Here is a 26,602-nt window from a genome sequence, read left to right as displayed (position 1 = left end):
TTTTCGATCCCTTGCTAACTCCCCGATCTCTCCGACAACCTTCGAGAGTGCTCTAAGTCCTGCGCCTGGGGCTCCGACTGCATCTCCTGCTGCAGAGCCACTGTTCAGCTTTCTGCCGTAGGACACCCACACGTTCTACACTCCTGTGCCCTCACAGCATCTTTCTTCCACTCGGTGACCTCGGACCTGGATGAGGTCACTGTGACGGCGGGCGGTTTGAGGGTGCAGGTTGTCTTCGGGGACATCCTTGATGAAACCACCGATGTCATCGTCAACTCCACAGACTTCACAAGCAATCACACAGGTAAGGGGGTCTGGAAGGAGAACGTTGTTTGTCTTTTCACAGACCTTGGTCTGTCTCACGACTGCTGCCTTTGGAGCTGTCCCGTATGTGTCCGAGCCACCACTAGATGGCAGCGTAGGGACACAATCAAGAGAGAGAATGAGTGCGTTCATTCATACAGTGTTGAAAAAGAAATGTAAGATAAGATCACTTTATTAGCCATATACAATTTCTTGCATTAGGAATTTGTTTTTTCGCAGACCCCAGCTTGCTCTCCATGAGACACACAGACAGAGAGAGAGAAGCTTGGGGTCGGAGCGCAGGGTCAGCCATTTATACAGCACCCCTGGAGCAGCTGGGGTTAAGGATCTTGCTCTGGGGCCCAACGGAGTAGGATTCCTCTGCTGGCCGCGGGATTTGACCCAACATCATTCCAGCCACAGTGCCACAGACCCACCCGTATAATGAGACTGATGAGGCTTATATAATGAGGCTACCTTTTTATTAGGTATGTCTGTAAAGATGTAAAGAACACAGAAGAAGACTTCTAGTCTTGTGGAGAGATCAGACCATACTGTTCTTGTAGTGAGACCAGTCTGTTTGGTTAGAGTTTAATTGAGACTGTCATCATTGACTGCCATGACCACCTCTGCACGGCGAATTTGAGCTCCTCCCATCAGGGTGTCAATTTGGACTCTTAGAATTTGGGTGCAGTAAAACTTGGTTATAATTTATGCCCACAGCCATGCTCAATTTGGACAAGCATCTGATTGTTATCTTTTATTTTCATCATGTACAGTACGCATCTTACATACATATATATATATATGTTTCACTTACTGACAAATCAGCTTATTTATCCGTCTGTCTTTGAAATGTGAGGATTATTCGAAGCTTTGGACTTGTTTGTTAATCTTATGGGTTCATGCTGTGTTAAATGTCTTAAGTCTTGTTTTGGGGTTTTTACCCTCCCGCAAAGCAAAATTCCCATCTGGTACAATAAAGAAGGAAGTGAGTCTTTTGGAAAGGTCAGTTATAGAGTTGGTGCCAAAGTGGGCCACCGATAAAGTTTGGTGCTCACCAATCTACTCTGGGTTAGAAACAGATTAAGAGGTTTAGTCACTGCTGGTGAGCTCATCCTCCAGGGATCTGTTGGTCCACTGGGAATGCAGGCGGAAGCACATTGATGAATATGTAGAGATGGAACATTGTCCAGGCTGAAGGAACCCTGGTCCTTCCTGGTCAGCGTTTTTTCCTTTCATTTCCTGAAAAAGGATGCTGAGTAGACCAGCAGGGGAAGTGGAAATGGGGAGGTGGTTTCATTAAGTGAGGCACTACTGTACATTGCAGGCTGTTGTCTTGTAGGCTGCCTGTCCTAGTTGTACAGTCACAGAGAAAATAACTCTTGCAGATCAGGTCAGATAAGTTGAAAGGCAACCCTGTGCTTTGTACAGCAGGGGTCAGTGATGTCTATCGGTGTCTTTCTCTAATTATACAAATTAATCAATTATCATCTTTCACGCTCTTCCCTATTGATACCCTCTCACTCTACTCAGTCCCCACTCACTAGTGAGAATAACCCTTGGCTTTCTCTTGTGTACGTTTAATACTCTCGACCTGATTTCTGGCTACCCTACCATGTTTCCTCCTGCTTCGACTTCGCCTTGCTTCTCGTTTTGGATTTGGATTTCTGACCTGACTCTTTTGGTTACCCTCCCAAGTTCTTTTGCCTCGACTACAACCTTTCCCTTTTGCTTTGGGATTTGGAGCCAATTGGTAGCAATCAGCTTCAGTCTCTGTGCTTTGCTCTGTGCTAACACTGTGCTTTGTACAGCAGGGGTCAGTGAAAGTCTATCAGTGTCTTTCTCTATTGACAGGCGTTTGCAAGGATATCCTGTCTGTAGCAGGCAAGGAGATCCAGACAAAGGTGGAGACAGGTATGGTTAATTTCTGTTTCAAACAGCACGTGAACATTCAGCATGAATCAATGATCAGCCCTTGTGATTCCGATTTTAGAAACGGAGTAAATGTATGGAGCAGGTGCTTGTGTTTCCCTTTCAAAACGAAATAAAGAAAAACATATTTCTACTAATGCACATCCTTTTCCAGCCATGATAATAAATAATGGGAGATTTGTGATGATTAAAGTCTTTAAAACAGCTATAAATGCTACTTGATTTTCACTTGAGAGTTGACATATTTAAAATTTAAAAAGCCAGCCTTGTCCGCAGGCAAACGTTTAAATTGTGCATTTCCAGAAATTGATAAGCTAGAAATTAAAAAAGAACCCATGGTTCTGCTGAACAAGAGCCGAAGGAGCCTGTTCAACCTCTACAAAGGTGACTGATAATCTAGTCCCTCCTTTTCTCTGTCTTGCAGCCCATGTGGCCTATGGTGAGATCTACCAAACCACTCCAGGCAATTTCCCGTGTAAAGCCATCATGCACGTGTGTGGCCAGAGAAACACCCCCGTGATAAAGGCCCTGGCAGACAAAATTGTTCGAACATGTGACCGCAGCTGTTTTCAGTCCGTTGCCATGCCTGCAATTTGTGCTGGTGAGTAGGACACGCACAAAAGTGGAGTTCCTTTTGCAAAAAGGCACTGAAACGCCTGGCTTCTCTAATGTGTGCTTCTCATTTGTATTGTTTGGTTTCAAGAACTGCCTTACTTCAGTGGTTGACCTGATAGCTGCTGATGAGTGTAATACAGAGCTGGGAACCTAATCCCCTATTTCCCCATAGACTCATGGCTTACCAACAGCAAAATGTTTCAGGAGTGTAACCACATGTGAGGTGTGATGGTGAGTTTAGGCTGTATAATTGAAGGCATTACAGAAAAATTCAACTGCAGCAATGTGCAGTGCTGAATTCAGTGGTGTGTATTATCGTTTTTACAGGTGCAGGTGGACTGGAGCTTACAGAGGTGGCTAAGTCGATCCTTGACGGGATCTCATCCGCAGTGCAGGGCGGACCCCTTCGTTACCTCACCACAGTCCGGCTCATCCTGCTCAAGATGAACGTTTTCCAGGCGTTCAAGCTGGAAGTGGAGCAGCGCTTTGGGAAAGCAGCTCGAGAGATGGCCGTTATCAGTGAGGGAAACAAAGCTCTAAAAGAAAGATTATGATTGGGGGGAAAAAGAGGGGTACAGGAACCAATCTTGTTAATGCTCTGTCTTCCTGTTCTGTGCAGGCCCGCCGAACCTCCAAACAAAGCACTCCTTGAAAGAAGCGGAGGTTCGCACTGGACCTGGAAAACTGATCGACCTCGGCAAGCTGTTTTCTGGCGCTCAAGGCTCTCTCAGCCCCGCTGTCTTGGACATTGTTGGGCTGAAGGCAGACAACGTGAGGAAAGTGAAAGAGAGGCTGCAGTCCGACTTCGACAATCAGGTCAGCCAGCAGGAGGTAACTGAAGAGGACCTGTCCAGGCTGACCGAGGAGGACCTCCAGATCGTTCTCGGCCTGGTCTCTTGTCATAGTGTGCAGTTGGAGAAGAAGAGGGACCGGACAGTCATCATCAGGGGGCTTCGAGATACAGTGAACAACATTGTCCAACGTGTTCAGAAGTCCGTCATGGAGCACCTGTTGAAGACAATGCAGGACAAGGAACAGGAGGAGTTGTATCCAAAAGTGATGTGGTGCTACGAGAAGAATGGACACTGGGAACGTTTCCCTAAGGCGCCTAACTTCCAGCTGGAGAATAGGTGTCAGACAGATGTGGTGGATGGAAATGGGGCCCAGCTCTCAGTAGATCTCCATAAGATGGAGGCTACCAATCTGATAACAGCTCAGACCATGAGAGTCAAGAGGATGGAAAACCTCCCTGGTAAGGCTGGTCCCTTTAAACATCTTTGTCGCTCTACCAGCAACCCAGAGATGTGATCCGAGCCCTAGTAATCAACACAGCATTGTTCTATTTCATGTAGACCATTCAAAATTAATGGAAGATAAAAGACCCAGACGGTTCAGGGTTTGTTTAGTTTCTGTGATGCCGTTGGACCAACCTATCTGGTTGGAGCAAAATCAAAGACAAAAATGGAGATGTTGGAGCTTGGAGCTGAAGTAAAAGGATGAGAGAAATTTAATTTTCCATAAATTCCATAAATCTGGGGACAGTGCATGTGTCTCCAAATGAGGCTTTTTGAGTCTCATTAGGTATTTTAAAGATTTACCTGTGTATGTTACATGTTGTGTAGAAGCTACTGTATGAACTCCATTTGGGAATTACATACGTATGATAATAAAGGTACTCACTGTGAATTGCAGACAAATTAGAGAGAGTGAGAGGGTCTGTTATGCATTTGGTATTAGGTCTCATTTTATAACTCAAGTATTTTTCCCCAATTATAGATTTCACCTTTCCCCTACATTGGGATGGTATGACCAATGGAGAATCCCTAAAGAAAGTTGAGCTCCATCCCAATGAGCTGGAGTACCAGAAAGTTGTGGCTGACTTCAGGAAGACTGCAGGCAACACTGTCATAAAAGTGAGTACAAGGATTTGGCACTCAACGCTTTTTGAGTGTTGATTTTGTACTTCACACTGTAGCAAGGAGATTTTTGAAAACATAAGCCAGGTGCCACAAGCAGAAACTAAATGAAAGAGCATTTAAATCTGAGAACAGGAGGCACTTTTCTATGCAAAGGGTGGCATGAAATTAAATGCCCAGGTAATAACTTGGCTTCTTTCAAGAAACAACCAGATGATATCTTCCAGTCAGGACAGCAGGTACTTCTTTGCACAAAGGAAGGTTGGAAACTGGAAAAAGCTATGCAGTTGTTTTTTTTAAGCCAATACCTGGCTTCCTTCAACAAATGTCGGCATAAGACATTCAGGCCAATTGTCTATTAATCACTTAATGGGCCAAATCGGCCTAATTGCCTTCTTGTGTTTGTAACCATTCTTGAGATTTTTCATTTTTGAAATTGCCCAGTGAGATATTTGAGGTAAATACTGTAACACCAAGATCAGTAGTGAAATCAAGCCTTTTTTGTATCGCTCATCTTTCATGTTAAAAGTCCAGGGTTCTTTAGCGATTTTGAAATAATCAGTGGATGACATTTTGTAAACGTGAACGTGGCTTTTTACCAATGATCGAGTCACGAACTCAATGACGCTCAACCATGTGTGCTGCCCAAAAATGGATCATGTTTAGGCCCACATCCTGGCACGTCTGCACCCCTCTTCTCACCCAGCTAACCTCAGGAGAACAGTTCTCTTGCACTCAGTGGTCAGCTTTCTCTGTGCATCGCTGCTTCACAGGTCGAACGGATACAGAACATTAACCTGCGCAGGGGCTACGAGGCGCAGAAACGGAAATTCCTGAACAAGAACGGACCCACTGCAGTGGGAGAGAGGATGATGTTCCACGGCACAACAGCAAGTGCCTGCAGCTCCATCGCCGAGAATGGCTTCAACAAGAGATACGCGGGACAGAATGGTAAGGGGAAATGTCTAGCACTCTCAATCTTCAGAAACTCAGGTAAGTGAAAAAAATAAGGATGTTCTACTTATTGTTATTGATCTCTGAACCACTTATTTGCTTAAGTAGTTCGAGCGGGTGGTCACCCGTTTGTGATCAGACCACAGAATGGGGGAGGGTGGTACCTGCTGGGTGGTACTTGCTGAGCCATTCAGTCGCCTAAGAGGTACTGCAGGTACCACCTTCACTATTCCAAACGTCCCAACTCACACTGATAAAGGCACATTCAATGGTCTGATTGGAAGCAAATCGTCTGTGATGGTCGAGGATCAAAGATGTCTTCAAAACGATAGTTCCCCATTTTACCTCTAACAGCCACAGTTTTTCTAACTTCTCCATCTGCATCCTCACTGTCACGGGAGCCGGGGGAGACTCCCGTGTAGTGCCTTGTTAAAGACCCTATGCAGGACGGAAGGGTCTGGAGAAGGACATCAGGGGAAGATCCAGCAGATCAGGACAGGTTGACAGACAGGGGCAGTGACTGCAGTGACCAAGTCCAGGGAAGTCAAAACGGGAAGTCAGGGCGCAGTCCGTAATCCAAAGGCTGGGAGATCCATCCGGGACGAAGACAGTTAAATTCCCCAGGAACGGGAACTGAGACCGGGAGCACAGAACTAAAACCTTAACAGGACCAGGTGCTCCAGGCCCCGGACTCAGATGGTCAGGAAGCCAGGGTGAACCCTATGACGTTGGGTCACTCCTCGACCCGCTGGTAGGTGGACTTTTGGAACGCCTATTGAAGGAAGACATCCGAAACTAAAATTATCCTTAAACTTGGTGTCACGAACAGTTCTTTCCGGGCCCTATGCAGACAATACGATCCGGGGTTGAGTGAAGAAATAATGGGTAAAAAGTCATGCAGGATACGGGAATGAACACAGGGGGGCGTGTCCATGGAGTGCTGGTTGTCGGGGGAGGTGTGGCCGAGGAAAACAATCAAGGGATGAGACAAACGGGAAACCCAAAAAACAGGACAAAAGTCCAAAGCCAGGCGATCCATCCGAGACAAATGGGAACTGGGTCAGAACCGGCAGGGGGCACGGGAACGGGAACAAGAAACAGAAACTAAAACCATAACGGAGCCAGGGACATCCAGGTCCTGGGTTTGCATGATGCAGGAACCAATGCAGAGCCCGGATTGGCATCAGCGTCTGGCTTTTAAGGGGGAACTGAAAAGGGGCTAAAACAGGGAGCAGGTGTGGGAGATGAACAACAAACAAGGAAGGGCTGGAGCGCCCTTTAGAGGAGGGGTTTGCGATCATGACAGTATGCCCCTCCTTTCCAGGGCGGCTCCGAAGCCCTAAACAAAAAACAAGAAAAAATTAAAAACAGGATGGAGTCCAGGCTGCCAGAGTGCCGTCCTCTTTTTTGGCTCTTGGTTTTGGCTCTGCATTCTGTCACGAAAGTGTCCCGTGGGATTCACAGTTACGCATAAGGATCCTCCTATTCTACCAATAGATTCCTTGACACTTGGATCACAACCTCCCCTTTCTTTCAATGACAGACTTGTTTCGTTCTAAATCCTCCCCATTAATTAGCATATTGGAGGTTTCCACACCTCCCCTCCTGTCCTGCTTTAGTTTGGATACTCACCTGCTTATTTATTTTCTACTTTCCCTCTCTCCCTCAAACCTGAAGAAGTCTTCAAAGCTGAAACATGGCGTATCTTTTTGTATATTCTGTGTTCATGTGGGTTTCCTCTGGGTGCTCTGGGACAACAAGAGAATTTTCAAGTTTGTTTAGACTGGTAAGAGACTGGTAGCAAGTGCAGCTTTTTCAGCACAGGAGAAATTATGTTCAGTTGTTTTAGATTTGCTCAACCCTTGAGCAGCATAGTTCTGGACAATGTCGTTTCTGGGGTGAACTAGCGACCAAAGCACTGTAGTAGTCTAACATAGATTCAGGTGGTTCTCACATTAGGGTGAGACGTCGATGTCTGAAGTGTTTTCCTCTTGGCCTCACAGCCACACGCTACGGAGCTGGCGTCTACTTCGCTGTGAATGCCTGCTACTCTGCCAACCCCACGTTCTCCAGGCCAGAGGAGGACGGCTCGCGCTACATGTTTGCAGCCTGCGTGCTGACGGGACGCTACACCCTGGGGTCGGCCGAAATGAAAGTCCCCCCAGCCCGCAACCCTGCCAACCCCAATGACACCTACGACAGCCTGGTGAACAGCATTCTGGACCCCACTTTGTTTGTTGTGTTCCACGATGACCAGGCTTACCCAGAGTACCTCCTCACATTTAAGTGATGCCGCGTGGGGGCGTATGATATGCTAGGATTGGGGGACCAGGCACTTCCTGACCTGCAAGATTTTCTTGGATTTTAAGACCTGGTATCAAATACATGCACTGACATACTGTACATACGCACATGAACACTTCTTTACATGACATGACAATGACATTTATACAAATGTGCACAGATGCAGCCATCTAGAATGCATGGCAAAACTTGCATTAGGACTAAGCAAGGTATGGTAAACTGTGGTGTGTTTCGGCGTGCCAGAGTTAGTGCTTCACTGCCCAAAAAAGATAGAGGGCACTTGTGGTGCGTTAAATGTTATTCACTTAATATGGAATATCAAGATGTACAGATGTAACTGATGTAACTAAATCTGTTTAATAGCTGGAAAATACAAATAATCAATGCATCATAAAGTTTCAGAGTTTCAGTTTCATTATTAAGAATGTTAATCTTTTAATCTTTTAATATAACTATATTTCTATAGCTGGCAGTGGTGGCTGAAAATAAAAAATAAGGTAAAATAATAATAAGTAATTTTAAATAATTCTAACATTATAATTCTTATCAAAATAGTTCAGGTGGGTAGCTGTGTCAGCATGCATAGGCTGCAAAGGAAGAAGTAATACTGTAGGTTTATTCCATGCTGAAAAGAGAAGAAAGAAAACACAATGTTTTGTGAGAAAGACAGGGCAGTAAGCAAAGATAATGTACCGGGAGAACAAAAGCTGGGAGAGAGGAGGAGCGGGAGGCGGGAGCAGAGGACAGACAGAGTGACCAATCGGGTAGTGTGACGTCAGGATAGGTGTAGAGAGGTGTGAAATTAATTCTTTAACTTGGACACCTGCTGTTATTTTGGGAAAGTTTCGAAGTGCTCCTTTTAACTACATTTCCCATGAGAAGTTGCAAGATGTAAATGAAAAACAAATAACAACATACACATGAACAGATATAACTTATACCATATGTATACTTAAAAACCACTAAGGCTGGTTGGGAACTGCAGAACCAAAGGAAGTAGAACCATTGATTTCTGGGAGATGCAGTTTTTGCTGGCAGTTTCTCCAGGTGTTTTCTGCTCAGCTTTCTCCTGTGCTGTGCTATTCTGGAACTAACTGTTTCTTCTCTGATTAATTTCTTTTTTACATATACCTTCAAATAAGATTATTTTCTTATTTTTAAAAATATTTTACTGTGGGAATGTTACTCTCATATCACCTGTATTACCCTCATGTCAACTATGGTACTTGAAAAATGATTTATCAAAATTAAATAGTATTTTAATTACATCTATTTTGTTTTGTTTGTATTACACAAAAGATGGATATTATAACATTAGCTCAAATTGATAAAAAACAGAAAACCTGTTTTTTCCCATTTTTCAGTAACTTATACAGTATACTATATATCTATACAGTACAAATATTTTTTTAGTGAAGGACACGTTTCATTTTTTCACAGAATATATTCTCTTCTCAGAATACAGACAAAAAAAGAACAATATTTTCAACTATTACTGATCTGTAATTGTGATTTGGCAGTGTTTCCAATGCTGTTTTGCAGACTTGTTATTAACTACTACGAGGTGCCAGTGTCTGCAGCACACTAAAACATAAATAAATCCTAATCGTTATTTTGACAACTTACCAGCGATCTCAAATATCTTCTAAAAGAATCTGTGAAACCGAAACAGACAAAAAGACTTTTCACTGCAGTAAAGCCTTTTTAAGGAACCGTCATTATAAACCGATAATAACAACAATCTCACAATCTCAAAATCAAAAGATGAGCAAAATAGATCAAATTAAATGTTAAATGTGACTGAAAAACAGGTTATACCTACTAAACCACTGGGTCAATGGAAACTGAAAGAGTAAATTCAAGTCTGAAAAAGGGGGTTTAATAATAATAATCCTTACACTTACAAAGTGCTTTTCTGGACAGTCCACTCAGAGCGCTTTACAGGTAATGGGGATCCCCTCCTCTACCCTCAGTGTGCAGCCCACCTGGATGATGCTCCAGTACTCTCACCCAGAGTGATGAAGCCAGTTCAGAGAGGGGGATTATTAGGAGGTCATGGCTGGTAAAGACCAGGGGGAAAGTTGGCCAGGACATCAGGATAACACCTCTACTCTTTTCAAGGACCCCCCTGGGAATTTTAATGACCATGGAGTCAGGACTTCAGTTTTGTATCTCATACAAAGGACTTTTTACAGTGTCCCAATCACTATTCTGGGGCATTAGGACCCACACAGACCACAGGGTGAGCACCCCCTACTGGCCCCACTCACACTTCTTCCAGCAGCAGCCTTAGCTTTCCCAGGAGCTTCCCAGCCAGGTACTGACCAGGCTCACACCTCCTTATCTTCAGTGGGGCTGCCAGTCATGAGCAGATGGTGACGCTTTTTGCGTTCGCGTGACTTGGGCCCTACTTCCAGCCTTGAATAAAATCCCAATAAAGCTGAAGGAACCGAGTCCATAGGTGTTGGAAGTGCAGGAGGAGGAGCTGTGATGATACCAGGGGAGGAGTGACAACGCCGCAGTTAGAAACACGTTTTCTTAACGTGACAATAAAAGCCGAAACCCGCAGCAATAGTAGCCATAAGAGTGTCTCCTGACAGCAAGTAAACAGTAAACACGAGCTCCTTGTTAGTACAGTGGTGAGTATCCCTGCCTGTCATGTGGGAGACTGGGGTTCGATTCCCCGACGGGGAAAAAGGTGGCTTTTATCCCATCAGATTCAATTTCTCATGCAGAATAGTAGATATTACGGAAGTTGTCTGTTACATCATTTTCAAGCTACCATTGCAGAGGGCAGGCCGTCAACTCTTAAAAGCTTTTCGAAAATCTGTGCGTTTGATTGTTGTTTTCTTTCAAGAAATTTCCACCACCCCCAAAAAAAGATATGAACCTGAGAGCTGTTTTTGAGTCAGAGCTGGGCTACACGGGGCATCTCTTTTTTGGTGGTCTGATGAGCCACCATGATCACTGTTATTAAAATACAGCTACTAAAAATGCAGTTATTAAAAAGGAGAGCTGGCTCCAGATTGTGGTCCGAGTCCTCATTTCCAGAGGCGACTGAATACAAGCAGAACACAATGCAGACTTGTCGCCCAAATTCTCGGGATTCTATCTGCAGTCATCCTGTGACTGGAGAAGCTGGCAAGGGTGGTGGGAGAGCTTCTGGTTCACAAATCTCATATTTTTATGTTTTAGGATGTGGGTATCGATCTCACTACTATTCTCTTGCAAAGAGAGCGATACTACCATTTGTGCTAATCCCCTATTGAAAAACCATGCAACACCTACTTCCCCCAAGTAATATCTGACAAAGAATTTTAAGATAAGTACAAAACATCACTCATGATATTTCCACATTTGTATTTCCATTCCATCCGTAGAAAGTGGAATATAAAATGTTTTCATATTCAGGCGGCTGCGTGTTAAAACGGGTTTGGAATGAAGAGATCTGTGACAACTTTCCGTGTCAATTTTCCCCAAAGAGACCTAAAACGAAAAGTCATGAGCCTGGACATACATTCCAATACTGTTTTAAAAAACAAACAAACAAACAAGTGATTCGCCTGTCCGGATGCGTTCCGTCTCGGGGCAGTCATGAACTGTGCCAGCAGCCACGTCACTGGATCGTAAAATGAAGAGTCTCACTCTCATTACTCACATTTCACATTAGAAATGAGCCACTCTGTGTACTGAGTTGGTTATGACGTTTTTCACCATTGAAGGAATAAGCGTGCTGCCAGTGTACTGCAGCAGTATTGGTGTACAGATGGAGAGAAGAAAAAAAATGTCAGGTAAAACAATATGCCAACATATTTGCATTGAAAATGAAATGTTAAGTAACGATATGGCTTACAGGTACGACTGACAACTTGAATCTGTTGGTTTTGGTGTTGGGGAGTCGGTATCTGCGTGTGTACACTGGCCTCGGTTTTCATTTTAAGTACATTTTGCACTTTTGTGTTTGAGTGTTTGTCTCTCACTTGGAGGTGGTGTTGCTGTCGGAAATGGACAGGCAGCGATTGCTGTACAGACTGATGCGTGCAGCTCTTGAGTAACTCAATGAGATGTACACTGACAGGCAGCACCGTAGTGCAGTGGTTAGTGTTGTTGCCTTAGCACTGGGTCCCTGTGTTCAATACCCAAAGTGTCATCTGCCCCAAGCTTGGATGTTCTCCCTGTGTTTGCATGGGTTTCTACTGCCTGCGGGTTTGCCTTTGCCAAGGATTGGTGTCCTGGCTGATGGCGTGCCCTGCCTTCCACCCGTTGCTTGTCGGAATTGGTTCTGGTTCAGGTAGTACTCAAAGATGAACCATATTGTATATGCCACACATTTCTCCATTAGCCTCGCACTGTGCAACAGGTAGTTACTGTACATGCAGCCTGAATGCAGGAAGACAAACTTAAATGGACTTCTGCCCACCTGTTCAGTTTTGAAAATCACAGTGGTCTCGTGAACTGGAAAAACAGGTGGCTCGGTGTGACATTCTGGAATTTTCAGGTGAATTTGCTTGGCGAGTTCCTGGGGGTCAACAGGTCCTCGGATCTTGAAGTCAGTGTGGCTTTGATTCTTTTGATTCCTTCTGCTCTCTGCAGGTCAAGGAGGTAGCAGCTTTGCTGGGGCTGATGATCGCCAGTTCCTGTGAGCACGCTCAGATGGTCCTCCTTTCGTACGAAAAGTGCAAGGCAGTGGAGCTGCAGGCTGACTCGCTATTGGACAACATCAAGCATGTGATGCAGCAAATAGAGGTGAGGGAGCCTCCTGATTGGTTAATGTCAGAAACAGTAAAATACATTGGCCTTGATGAGATTATGATAAACCACATATCCAGTAAGATGATTTGCTGCAGGACAAATATTTTCCAAAACTCCATTTAATGTTAAAGTCCATAATATCCGTATTTCTTTTCCTTAATAGGTGTGGCATCTACATGAAAAGGCATATGCCGATCACAAAGTTTGTAATATTATAAATACAATAATAATGCTAATATTAAAGACTGTTGTAAACACACTTACACACACAGAGTAGTGCACCCAAACTGTGATGCACACAAGATTTCTTATAGGAGGCAAACAGTTCTCAACACGAAAACATTGACTTTTCTTTTTTTTTGCTGCAGCAGTTGTAATATTCAGATAATATTGAGGGCAATGCCTGAAATTAGAAGAAAAACAGACCTTGAATGACCTGAATCAGTCTGTAGCTTCTCTTGGTTCTGAGAAATGATTACATGAAGACTTTTCCTGATAGCTCTTTTTTTGTAAAGCAGACATAGTTTTCAAAAAGATCATTTGCATGCTCAAGTAGCAGATTGTTTTCGTCTGCTACTTTTATATCTGCAAATTAAGTTATAGTATAACTTCTATTGTGCTGGAAATAGATGTATGCAGTTTTATCTTGTCCTCCATTATCGCAGCTTATCGCTCTTAATGGAGATTTATGACTATAAAAACATGGACTTTGGATTTTATATTCCCCATTTTTGTCTTGTCAACAGAAATTTGATGAAGATTCCCCTAATGAGCCATCCTTCTATGAATATTTTGCTGGCTACATGGACCAAAAAGTTAAGGTAAGCTAATTGTCACATCGGAGCCCTCTGTGTTTCACCCTGCCTCTCGCCTGTCTCCATCGTTCCCAATCAGCAGTGTTTCTGATAACGTCCACATTCATTGCAAACCAGAATATCGTTTGACGCCTCTTCGTGTTGGAGCGAAAGCCTTGTGATAACTCTACGCAGTCTCTGTGGTTAAAAAAATGGCATTGCTGTCTCCCTAGCTACAGCAAAATACAGCATTTCTTATGAGTGCATTAGTGTAAATGAAGTCATGGTCTAGCCTTTGCGCTCATTCCTAGATGTTAAAAGACCAATAATAAGTTTATTACACTCTTTGTTTTGTTTTCCTTTAAGAAGAAAGACAGCCTCCAGAATTTTACCTCTGTTGTAAGACAGACTGTTGAAAATGAGTCTTAAAAATCGTTTAAAAGCACTAAGCAAACTTTTTTTCATGTCTCCTCAATACGTGTAGCTGCACATTTAAAGAATGTTTTTTTCCTGGAACGCAGATATTTAATATAAAGATCCTGTGGAATGTTACAGTGCTTGTAACTTGTCAGCCCTGTAGGTTGTGGATTTTACTATTAAAAATCACTCTGGAGATCTTTTGATTTGCAGTTTGACACAGTCATATTTCTGGAGGCGCCGACATCAGAGATAGAGGTAACCTATGCCCTCCATCTGTACAAGAAAGAGGTGAATTCTGAAGCTCTGGTTGTTAACGTCTTCCTTAGCAAGAGGTAAGAACAGGTGCAAGATTTTCTTACTTTTTATTTTAAACCAAGCGTGGCCTTCACACGCAGAAGCAAAGACTTTCCCATCCCGGATGCGTCATTTCTGCAATAAGAAAAATGCGAGTCCTTATTCGATTTTCCTGAAAAAAAATGAGCTGGTGAATTTTAGTGTGCTATAAAAATCCTACAATTTCCATCCATACATTTTCTAACCAGTTTATCCAATTCACGTTCATGGGGGAGCCAGACCCTATCCCAACAAGGAAAGGTCACAAGGCAGGGTACATCCCGGGTGGGACACCAGTCCTTGGCAGGGCAAACGCACAGACACACTCCTGCCAGGACATGTTTCCTAGATGACCACCATGCAAACTCCGCACAGACAGCACCCCAGACCTGGAATTGAACCCGGGGCCCCTGCGCTGTGAATCAGCTATGCGGACCGCTGTGCCACCCATTACCACGATTTATGATGCTATAATAGTTTTCAGAGTCAACATCGTAATTACCCATGGTCATAAATTTTATTGATTGACTTTAGATGTGTTACGTGATTTACAGTCACTCTCGGCATTATTTGCTTTAAATAAATGTTGACGGTCATCAGTGTATCATTGCTACATGAGAATGGCCAGGAACACTGGGACTATAATGAACAGGATACACTATGCAAATATTGTAAAACGCCAGCTCCAAGATAAACTGGCGGTGAGTTCAAGGTAGTGTCAGTGGGACCTGGTGTCCTCTTTTCTCCTAGGCATGGTCTCTGCACATTTGCCCTTCTCAGTAATCAGTCCCAGGATTCCATGATCACCTACTGCTCAGGCCCTGATAATGTCGATGCTTAGATCCCCTTGAAACTAAGCCCCAGGGCATGTGCAATTTGGGCTCGGCATTAGCACGGTGTGGGTATGTTCCAGCAGCCAGCCAAAAAAACAGTCCTTTGTTACGCTGGGCACCAAGAGACAAACACAGACCCACTCACCACCAGGGCAAATTCCCATCTGCCACTTGACCTACCCACATGTCTTTGGACTGTGGGAGGAAACCGGAGCGCCCAGAGGAAACCCACATGAACACATGGAAGACATGCAAATTCCACATGGGAGGCTGCTCCGGTTCAGAACAGCTCTCTGCTGATCATCTCACCGAGCCACCTGTATTAATAATGCTAATAAAATTTTGTGCTCTGCAGAACTATATAAATGCCTTCTTTGGTTTATTATGGTTAAAGGTCAGTGGTTTGCCTCAAAGTAGAGTGAAATCTTGAATAATGGAATTAGAGCAACACAGCGAAGCAAAGCGTGTACTGAGCTGCAGTGCAAATTTACTGTGTTGTACGGAGGGCAGTGAGCAGAGCCTGCAAGCTGGTTCTAATCTTCACTGGCAGCCAGTGCAGTGATGTGCACACAGGGGTTGCCTGTTGGGATGAGCTGTATAAATGAGGGGGGGTGTCTCCCTGCTAAAAGTGAGAAACATTCGTGGAGTGGTGCGGCTGTGAACATCTCCCCAGATTTTGCTTTCTCTCTCAGGGAGAAAAAAGAAATAAAACCGAAAACGGAGAAGAATTGCGTGCTGCTGTATGGGTTCAGCGAACAGATTCTGAAGTAAGTGAAGCTGCGACACTACATTATGGTTGGAGTACCTGTTCCAGTCAGTCAGGGAATGCAAAGTCACTGATGCCCTGGACCTTTCTCTCTCTGTGTAGCTCTCCAATGTGACCAAACCGCATTTCTCTTTAACCGTTTGAATACCACAGCAAAGCAGAGGATAGAGGGACATTCCCTTGAGTAACGCTGATATCAGCATTGCTCAAATTAAAAACATGCTGGGCTTATCCAAACCTGCCTATCGAAACCTTTCCTTCTTCCTCTTTTGAGCCCTTGACAGTTCCCACCCTTTTCTTACGTATCTTTCTACTTCTGTCTCGCCCTCTTCATAGCCCTGTTGACTTAAGCGCTGTTTTTCAGGAATCTGCCCCACCCTCTGTTGTACTAGCAGGTGTGTGAGCGGCTGGACTTTGGCCTTTTTTTAAGGACCCAGCAGTAGCTGATTTCATGCTGAAAATGAGAAAAGAAAAACGCCCAAATGTTTCAGCTGCGGGTTCCTTTTCAAGTGCACATACTCTCACTACCAGAGCTTCACCTCCTTCTCATTACCAGCAAAGGGGTGGAGGTTTCAGATATCTGTTCTTCTCAGGCTATCTATTAATACCATTAATATTTTTAATATTAATAACTCCTTAAATGTATTTAGTGTTTCCTGGCACTTGACAGGTAAATGGGGACTCCTTTTCCAGCAGCAACCTCAGCTTTCCCAGGAGTCTCCAGATACTGACCAGACTAACACCTGCTGGGCTCCAGTGGGGCTGCCAGCTGTGAGTTACAGGGGGGGGTACGGCTTCTGGCTGTATGTGATCGAAGGGATCTGTAGGGATCACTCCAGGAATGAGCGGCTGCTTCTTGAGAATTCTGTCTTTAACCGGGAAAGTTGCATTTCCAATGCAGGGTGCGCTGCAGGAAATTGGGGGAGTGCACAGATAAGATAAGATCACTTTATTGGCTGTATACAATATCTTGTATTAGGGATTTTGTCTTATTTCCCATACCTGCTCTCCATGAGACACACAGACAGAGAGAGAACCTTGGGGTCAGAGCGCAGGGTCAGCCATTTATACAGCGCCCACGGGAGCAGCTGGGGTTAAGGGCCTTGCTCAGGGGCCCAACGGAGTAGGATTCCCCTGCCGGCCACGGGATTTGAACCAGCAGCCTTCCAGCCACAGGCACAGATCCTGAGCCACATAGCCACCGCCTCAGATCAGCCAATTGGGTAACGTGTCAGCTGAGGATGGCTCATCGTTCTGCTGGCCTCCGTTCCCATAGGCGGCCAACACCTTTCTGTGGCTTACAGCTGAGATTTGGGTTTGATTCTTGCCATGGCACGGCCTTCACTTTGTCATGCGTTTCCCATAGAAAAGGTGGGGAAGGTTAGTGAACCTCTGCTCTTAATCAGTGCTTTATGCTGCCTTATATTTCCTTGCCTGTATATCATTCAGATAGGAGCAGGCACTGTCACTTAACTGGCAAGTGGAACAGAAGTCAGAAAGAAAGCTCCCACGACCCTCTGTGTGCATTAATGCCTTTTACAAGCCAGATTAACCCTTATCACATCATGAAGCTTTGGTAAGAGGTGTCCATAAAAATGGTATCCATTTTATTATTTCGAATTTGATGATCGCGTAAACATTTGCCGTCACTGCCTAGACAGTGCAATGGGAAAATATGTCTAGATAAGAGGTACCGGGAGCACTCCTGTGCTTGAATGATCCATGACGGGTGAAAACCATTGAAAACCTTTAGTCTTGAACAGTGAAGACTACGAAGGAACCTGGTTCAAATATTCAAAATCCTTAAAGGCACTGACAAAGCCAACTCAGTGGGTTTCTACAGAATCAGCAGTGAATCGCAAATCAGAGGACGAAGGTAGAAATAGGAGGCGCACCTTGACCCAAAGGGTGGTGGGAGTGTACATTTAGACATCCAGTGATTACCAATTGAAATGGAGCTGCTGCTTCTTCTAAAAAAAAAAACAGCAAACCCCTCAAAACAAGTGAGATGTGAGATGGTCGTCTTAATTTCCTCTGGCTCATTCAGTCTGCTTTTTCGTGTTGCAGGTTCATCGCTGAAAGAGGGTCTTCCAGGCTGCTGGATCATGTGGAGCAAATTGACAGGCTATACCGCATACCTCCAGAAGATGGTGCCAAAGAGCAGATGGCAAGAGTCACCGATATCTGCCCGTTGCTACCCACGCCAGCAGTAAGGTACAGCGCATCGCATGTATTTCTATTATAAATTAAAAGCTTCCTAAAGACCCAGGCAATCCAAGCCTCTGCATGCTGTATGCGTCTTCCTATTTTCATACAACCTGAGATAAGTCACTGAATAAAGATGAAAAGCCCAGGTGAACTAAACTGTAGGATTGATCATTAAAACATCCTGTGAATTATGAACTTAATGTGAACTTCATTAAAAAAAGTTTGCATAAGTAATCAAAGAATTTCAGCCAGGTCTGTCACATCACCCTCAGAAATGCAGGACAGTTATCGTCGGTTTCTGCAGAAATGGTCAAGAAGGCAAGCACTTGCTCTGATTTGCTTGATGACTCGTTGTTTAGCATTATGCCATGTTTTCCTTACGTGGGTGTAAAAATGTCATGCAGTGTACCAGAATGTGTAAACTAAATGCGTTTTGTAACTGCAGGCAGCACGTAATTGGCAAATGAACAAAAGCAGATGAGACAGAAAAGAGTTGTCTCATATCGAACACCTGCTCTGAAGTCTTCGGCACCTTTTGGAGCGGGACAGCTCCTTTAAACAATGTTGTAGCAACACTCAAGTGGCACAATCAGTCTTTCATGGGATTGGAGATGTGATGCAGTTTAGCACCACTGGAACATTGGACAGCTCCTGTCTGCTATGGATGTAGACAAAGTGGAATATGGGACAGCTCCACTATGTTATTAAAGCGAAGTCAGCCTCTTAACCTGGCAGAGTACGGCAAAATGTCTGTCTGCCATTTTGGACTTTGTACAGTGTATGGTCAACATACAGTCGTTTTGGCTCTGGCCAGTTTGTCCGTCTTAAATATTGCTCTCAATTCAAATCCAAGCAGCTTTCTTGATACAAAACACAGAGCCATTGAATTCAGACGACCCCATGAAAACAGAACAATCAAGGGAAGAAATTGTTTCCAAAAGTAGGTAAGTACATGTGGTATAAAGTGCATTCTGTCTTCATGCGTGTAAAACTAGTATTGCATGCATTTGTTTGATGGTATTGATGCTGTAATGTTAACTGTAGTGTTGATATTTGTTCTTCCGTGTTTTTTGTGTATTGATGCGTGTTCCGAAATTCAAATGAAAATGTTTTGCGCAACAAAATAGAAGGCTGACATTCAGTTCAGGGCTGAGCTAAGAAATTCGATATGACTTGTGACTGTACCAAGTATGAGATGATCTTGCAGAAGTCTGGCCTGCTCTGCAGAAGGTATTACTGTGTGAAACGAGGATATGTCTGCTGTCGATCAGTAGCATTTTATTTTTGCATGACGTGACTCACGCTCCCAGTTGTCTCCAGCAGGTCTCTGGCAGGTTGATTAAGTGCTCTGGTCTAGACCTTGTCTCCAAGCCTATTTGGGAGCTGGGGGATTCATAAGTAATTCTGTGCAAGTACTTGCAGGTTCACCAGCTCACTGCTTTGCCCCACCATGGGAGACTGAAACCTGCACAAGGTGAAAGGGACTTGAGCGGTTCTGTATACGTGACCCGCAAAAGGAAAATAAGTGATGCCAGGTCACGGTTGGACTAATCATGAGCTAGAAGGGTGGTTTTATTAAGTGTGGGTGGGAGGAAGGTGGCACCTTGAGTTCAAGTTGAAGAGCCTGTTCCTTTTGTCACCTGTAGGTGGCGCACCACAGCATGCTGTCTTGTTACGGTGCAGGGGTCTGTGCCTCGGTTTCCGAGGATGTCGTCCTGGCGTTCCTCATGGTGTCGGAGGACCGTGCGCTGAGAGTCTGGAGCCTCTCCACGGCAATGGGTAATGAACCTTTCTCTGAGCCCCTCGCCTCAAATCCAGACCAGGGAGAGAGCCTGTAGATTTTAGGGGAGTACCACTCCATTAACCCCTTTTTTGGTGTAGGTCCCCTTTTTTTTGTCATGTCCTAAGGGCAAATGCCTTCTCCAAGCTTTTTAAGCAAGTGCTTTGCAATATAGTTATATAGCAGTATGAGACTAGTATAGCAGAAAGCCTGTTTTTCTCTTAAACGCTGATTATAAAATTGGTCAGTTCAGAGTTTCCAACATGTATGCTTATCAGGGTTCTATCACAGTGCCTTGATCTTGAGTAAAGCCAAAGACCAATATATATTCTCTGGCATCAATCCATTTTCTAATTATAAGCACTTCCATCTCAACTCTTCTTCATGTTTACTGTCCATGTTGCAGTCTGATTTTTCTGTCGCTTTTTTTTTATGATCTCCAGAATGTGCTTCTGCTACGAAGCGGGGGACAACAGCGCTGGCCTTCTCCCCATGCGGGCTGCTGCTGGTGTTGGGCCATGAGGATGGCCGGCTGTGTGTAGGCCCAGAGCTCTGTGATCTGCTGCACGCAGGTAGGACTTAGTCCCCTTCCAGCGCACAGCTAGTGCATAGTGCACAAGTTCCATACTCAGGTGAAGGTTAAATGAAACACTTAAGTGGGAACAGCAGGGTAGGGTATTTAAAGCACCCATGCCACCCTGCAACTCACAAGTGGGAGTCCCACTGAAGCTCAGCAGATGTGTGTCTGGTCAGTACCAGGATGGAAGACTCCTGGGAAAAGCTAAAGTTGCTGCTGGAAAAGGTGTTAGTGGGGCCAGTAGGGGGCGCTCACCCTGCGGTCTGTGTGGGCCTGCACCGATGGGAGTATCGTGGACGAGATGTGCGAAGATCAGTCCACTTGCAGGTAGCCGCTGCCGACATGGGAGGAGGAAAAAAAAATCGCTCCCTCAAATGTTGATTTCTAGTGCACATCTGAAGCAGGTGGCAACGCCCAAAAACTCTTCTACCCTTTTTAAAAATACTTGCGGGCTTGTCACAGGCGGAATGCTGATCTAGCCTACCTGGTCTTTGGTTAATAGGATTATTTCTGATGATCGCACCCATGTCTCGAAGGAATCTAGGATGACAGCAGCAACAAGAGCTTCCAGTCATCCCCCGTCCTTTGTGTAAGGCAGTGCCTCCGGTCCTCAGGTTCCAGTGTGCTTCTCGGCATGGAATTATTCTCTGATGGCTTCTTTGCAGCTCCCCACCCGAACCTGGGGTCACTGACATCCATTGATCGACAGGTGTGAGTCAGTCCAGTCCTCCCGCAGTCCAGAGAAGGAGCTCGCTCACCTGCGGTGATTCTCTTTCCGCAGCCTCCCACTGTACCACAAGGTGCTGGGTTTCCACCCCAACGACCACAAGAGCTCCTGGGTCCTGGCAGAGGCAAACGGGGTTCCCAATGTGGGCTTTGTGGTGAGAGTTCCTCCTCTTCGTTGTCTCCTCCCCTCCCATCCCCGCCTCGTCCGTCTTCTCGTTAGCGTCCCCCTTTCGCAACCCCCCGGCAGCCGGCGCTTCGTTAACTTTGACTCCTGTGGTTTCAGACTCATTTCCAAATCTGAGCAAGTTAGTCTCCACCCATCAGACCAGACTGATCCTGGTTAGCGTGGTGTTGGATGAAAAGGGTGCGTGACGTCCCTTCCTCTCTCCCTACACTACCCTCTTTCCCTACCCGGGCTGAAGCTGATCCGGCTTGAAGGTCGGGATTTGGGATTGGGTGGGAAATTTCAGTAACTCTTAGGGAAACCTCTCTCCCTCCTGCCAGTCCCTCCAGCGTGCTTGGGTTGGTGGGTTACTCTCTTGGTCCGTTTGGTTGTTTCAGTACACCATGGGGAATACCAGCAACGTACATTCTGGCTTCAGTTACGTGGAGATGGAAGGCGGCCCCGACACCCCCGACGAAGGGGACTCGCAGGTTACGGCGGCCGCCATGCACAAAGGTAGGGCATCGCAGGTCTTCATCCTCACCGCCGCGGGGAAGTCGCCACCGTTAGCCAGGACTGACGGTGGAACTGGGCATCCGGGGCTGGATTAAAATCTTTATAGGCATCAGACACTTACGGTTCCTGGGCCCTGGGATAGATGCATTTCCATGATTAAATGGTTAATTCCTTACACTTCGTTGAACAAAAAAATAACACAATGGCCATTGACGTGACTCTTTGTGTAATACACTCTGCCTAGGCTTATATTCAAGGATAGATCTGTGCTTCAGCTATTAGCCATATCATTTTTTTTTAAAAATGGTCAGAATTGTTGTCAGTTTTCGTGGGCCCAAGGCACAGTGTCTGTTGTGCCTATTGGATAATACAACCCTGGTGAGGTTTTGAGTGTCTTTTCTCATCGATCGCCATCTCCTGTCACAGAACTGTTTGTGTTCGGAGATTCCAAAGGCAACATGTGGTACAACCAGCCCCCAGAAACTGGCTCCTGGAGCAGCAAGAAGCAGGTGAGCTCCTGTCCCCTTTCTGTAAATTGCATTTCTACAGCGGTTTTCACTCTTGATGAGCTCTGAGATCTTTACATATAAGAAGAGATCCCACTGAAGTTCTGTACCTCCCTGGTAGGTGTGCAGCAACTCCAATACATAAACTGGTGATTAGAGGGGAGAAATGACCTCACCTGTCGAATTAATGGGAAATATATGGGGAAGCCACGCTGTCGTTAAGGTGGAAAATGAAGGCTCTGCTCACAGTAGATCAGCTTAGGAATTTATTGATTTCACGCGCATAGAGGCAGCCCCTCTGTCTGTTCTGGGGTACGTGATCCAGACTTTTATAGCTTTTTGGTGCTGAGCGGAGAAGATATGTGTGGAACTGCTCATGCCAATCATTCACACGCTTCCTGTTTCTTGCACACACAACAGTAGGAACATTCTCACTTTGAAGAGCTGTTCCCGCCTTGTTCATTCACATCTAGACCACCACACACTAGGCACACAGCCAAGTGCCTTGACCTCGCTTTAGCTACTATAGTTGTTGACTTTCTTAGTGGAAGGGAGCCAGCTTCAGTCAGGTGTGAACAGTTAGCCTTAAATATGAAATATTGCAAGCTTGAGAGCCTAGGAAGCAAGCTTAAATCTTTTTTAAAAATATGTTCGATAACACTGTCCAGAGTGGAATGTACCCATAACACCAGGAGTTTACTGGGTAACTCTTCTATTCTTCTGATCAGTGCCCCGAGATCTTTAATGACCAAGTCATGTCCTTGTATTGGAGCAAATAAGCATTTCATTAAACTTGTTCATATGACAAATGAACTGAACTGACCCAAGGAGTCAGGATCTCAGTCTCATCAAGGACAGATACCTCCTACAGCACAGTGGCCCAGATCACAATACTGGTATTGGTCTGGCAATTTTGATCCAGAAGGAAGAGCGCCAACTACTGGTCCTCCATCACGAGTTGCAGCAGCAGCAATCCAGCGCTGATCAGGCTCAGTCTGATCAGGCTTAGCTTCTTTGATCTGATTGGATTAGATTACAAGTTGATAATGTGGCTGCTCTGTAGACTAGGTGGAAGAATCCTACCTGGTGGTACTTGGTAGCACTGTTCCAGGTGTACAGGGATACACTGGCTTCAGTAAGTTCATGTATGTTGAATATTTATCTATTTGGAGTCCCCACAAATGTCTCCACTAGGTGTGTTGCTGTTTATTAATGGGTCCGGGCCAGCAAATTATCTTAAATTTTGTTTACAGGTGCACAGTGACAGGATCAGCACACTGAAGGTGACGGAGAGCATGATCATTTCCGCGTCGCACGACAGGAGTCTGAAGCTGTGGGATCGAGAAACGAAGAAACAGGTGCCTGGGACCGTGGGAAGTCGGGGGGGTGTTGGAGCCAGTCAGAGAGCTGGCCGGCATGTGTATTACAGACACTGGATGAATAATGAGCCCTTTTTAGTAGCTGGTGATGTTTTCTTTCTGTGCACGTAAGATCAGCATCGCTCTCTAGACAGCGGAAAACTCTACCAAGCCAAAAGCCCAGGTCCTCCACCACAGGATAAGATCACTTTATTAGCCGTATTCAATTTCTTGCATTAGGAATTTGTCTGTTTGCATGCCCCAGCTTGCTCTCCATAAGACACACAGACAGGGGGAGAGAGAAGCTTGGGGTTAAGGGTCTTGCTCAGGGGCCCGCCGGAGTAGGATTCCTCTGCCGGCCGCTTGATACGAACCGGCAGCCTTCCAGGCACAGGCGCAGATCCTGAGCCACAGAGCCAATTCTGCACAACACCAGTGACAAATGCAGCTCTAGTCTGTCCCAGCCAGGAAACTCGGTCATTCACGGACTCCGAGCACACACAGCACCACACCCTAGACAGCAGATAAGTCCATTAAGCCAAAAGTCCACCTCCACATCACTGGTGCATCACTAGTCTGTCCCATTCACTCACAAACTCCGAGAGCACACAGAGCAGCACCTGAGTGAGGAAGTAACTCCAAAATGACTGGGTCTTCTGCCACAGGAGAATCTAAACTTCAGATGCGGGTGACTTTTTTTTCTGTACCTGGTCCAGCCCTGTTACAATAGTGCAGGATTCAGAACTGGTATGATCGCTGCCCTGAAGGAAGTCCAGAGATTTGATCTGCTCTGTGCTGATATGCGCGATATATGTACGCACCATCAGATGGATGATAGGTTTTGTTCAGGGGTAAGGAATTCAGGTCAACTGCATCATCAATTCCCGTGCTCATCACAGGAGAGGTGCAGCTGCACGAGTCAGTGCACAGGAGAGGTGGGGTTAAACTGCAGACATGGCTGTTACACGGATCTCGTGTTTCTGTCCAGGTGGGTCAGTTCCTGTGCCACGCCCCCCTCTGGAGCTTGGAGGTGAACCCCCTTCGGCCCTCAGAGCTGGCATGCGGAGACAGCCTGGGCCAGGTGTACCTCATCAGCTGGAAGGACTGAGAGGGCAGCCAGAAGATGGATCCGGTTCCAGAAAGGTTGCTTTCCCAATCCTGCAGAGTGAAAACGTGGACGAAGCTCTGAAGCGATACTGAACCGATTGGGGTGCACTGCTGTTGGTTGAAGGAGTGTTTTGCTTGAAGCTGATTTTATTTTCCTTTGTAACATCCCTTTCCTCCTTGTTAATGCCTCTTTTTGTCCCCTTGAAACGAACACTTTACCTCAAATTCTCACACCCCTCCTCCTTCCCCCCTTCTTCATACACACCCTTCCTCATCCTCAGCTTCCTATATTTGCATGAATTACTTTGTTAGGCGTCTTCGTTTTTGCAAATTTGAATTCTCAATTGAAACTGTGTTGCAGTCGGTGTGAACTTTCACCCTGATCAGGCTGACTTTGAAAGTCCCCATTATCTCATTAAAACTGTTCTACTCATTAAACCTACTGTCAGTATCAATCTCTTACCATGGAAACCTTCTCCCTCTGCTTGCTACCAGTTGTCCTTCTTCCCATCATGTCCTTCACACTGTTATTTGAAGGGACTTGATGTGGTTTCTTAAAGGAAAAAGAAAGGTCCTGATTGGTTGTGCCTGCTTACTCTCCTATCAAAAAGCAAAATCAGGGATACTGTTAATGTTATGATTGGATTCAGGACACAGAAGCTCTCCTTCAGCAAGGGTTTATCCAGAAACCGAGGACTGATTCTTCAGAATGCTGCAATGAGTCAACTCGTTGGGGAAACAGGAAATGTCTGATGCAACTGCAAGTATGAAAAAAAAACATGAAAACGTTAGGCCTCTGAAATGCCTTGCTTGTAAATACTGTACATAAAGTAACTTGTGTGTTTTGTTGTGTGTAGTGTAGTTTGTGTTTTGTCATTGTAATAAATAGTTGTTTACCCAGGTGTGCCTGGATTATTACCCCTCTCAACAAAGCTGTGTCAGAGAACAAAGAATTCACGTTCCTCCAATTATACAGTACCAACTGCTTGTTCAGAAAACCACTTACAAGTCAGAGGGTATGAACAATTATTTCACTGATGGACTAAATTGCTCAGTCAATTTTCCACCAGTTTTGTAACCCCCACATTTTTAACAATATAACAGTAGCAATGAGCTAATGCATAAAAAACATTCAGGTGCCTAATAGTCACTTTTAAGTCTTTAGACCTTTTTTAAGTCTTAGAAGAAATAAAATAAGGAAAGCAAGAACATCTTTCGCTTTATATCTCTGAAACATTTACCCTGCTAAATGAACCAAAAGGTTTTGTGTTTCTTGCAATAGTTTACAACAGCTTGCTGTGGTTCCCGATGGTCTCAGCATCATTACACTAGAACATGGCAGTACCATGGAGTGCTTTTGCAAATCAATTCATACATGACAGCTTGGCCCAGCTCATGAGACCACGGGACAGTGCAGTATAGCACCGAGGTAATGTTGAAACCACAGCAAGCCTTAGATGAAGCTGTGGCCAAAGTGCAGCAGTGGAGAAGAAATCCATTAATGAATGCATGGCTCGGTGGAAGAACTTCCGTCGGGCGGAGTTTAGCCCTTTCCAAGGAGGTTGTTAATCCAGGGACATCTGAATGCTCATGGAGGCATCCAGGACGTGTGTTGGCATCGCCTTGGAAATGCCCTCTACTTTGCCCTCTCTCTCTCTCTCTCTCTCTCTCTCTCTCTCTCTCTCTCTCCTGGTCTGCTTCTGCGTCTGCGCGGTGCAGAAGCTCTCACAGCCATG

The 26,602-nt window shown here is 45.2% G+C and overlaps 2 protein-coding genes across 4 annotated transcripts in view; both read left to right on the top strand.

Annotated features, from left to right (window-relative positions):
• LOC102688890 (protein mono-ADP-ribosyltransferase PARP14-like) overlaps positions 1-9,295 on the top strand; it is a 28,677-nt gene extending 19,382 nt beyond the window's left edge. Inside the window, exons 9-17 of one of the 3 annotated variants that reach the window (XR_011189386.1) lie at positions 158-304; positions 2,161-2,220; positions 2,663-2,839; positions 3,181-3,372; positions 3,473-4,105; positions 4,630-4,766; positions 5,543-5,762; positions 6,078-6,474; positions 7,727-7,809. Coding sequence is in view for 2 of the 3 variants with exons in the window: in XM_069188624.1 (XP_069044725.1) it covers positions 158-304; positions 2,161-2,220; positions 2,663-2,839; positions 3,181-3,372; positions 3,473-4,105; positions 4,630-4,766; positions 5,543-5,762; positions 7,727-8,013 (1,853 nt within the window). In the remaining variant the exon portion in view is untranslated. Of the gene's footprint in view, positions 1-157; positions 305-2,160; positions 2,221-2,662; positions 2,840-3,180; positions 3,373-3,472; positions 4,106-4,629; positions 4,767-5,542; positions 5,763-6,077; positions 6,475-7,726 lie in introns of all 3 variants that reach the window. The other 2 variants (XM_069188625.1, XM_069188624.1) reach the window with 2 other exon arrangements.
• Positions 9,296-12,615: 3,320 nt separating this feature from the next.
• On the top strand, positions 12,616-21,365 carry LOC138238333 (telomerase protein component 1-like). Its single transcript, XM_069188616.1, has 9 exons — positions 12,616-12,773; positions 13,526-13,600; positions 14,204-14,325; positions 15,852-15,926; positions 17,993-18,139; positions 18,579-19,077; positions 19,780-19,912; positions 20,357-20,485; positions 21,272-21,365. Exons 1-6 carry the CDS (start codon positions 12,651-12,653, stop codon positions 18,598-18,600), a joined length of 564 nt encoding a protein of 187 aa, XP_069044717.1. The 5' UTR covers positions 12,616-12,650; the 3' UTR covers positions 18,601-19,077; positions 19,780-19,912; positions 20,357-20,485; positions 21,272-21,365.
• The last annotated feature ends 5,237 nt before the right edge of the window (positions 21,366-26,602 follow it).

The sequence above is a fragment of the Lepisosteus oculatus genome, chromosome 4 (assembly GCF_040954835.1).
Source record: "Lepisosteus oculatus isolate fLepOcu1 chromosome 4, fLepOcu1.hap2, whole genome shotgun sequence".
Classification (NCBI taxonomy): domain Eukaryota; kingdom Metazoa; phylum Chordata; class Actinopteri; order Semionotiformes; family Lepisosteidae; genus Lepisosteus; species Lepisosteus oculatus.
This window is presented reverse-complemented; position numbering and strand designations above follow the sequence as displayed.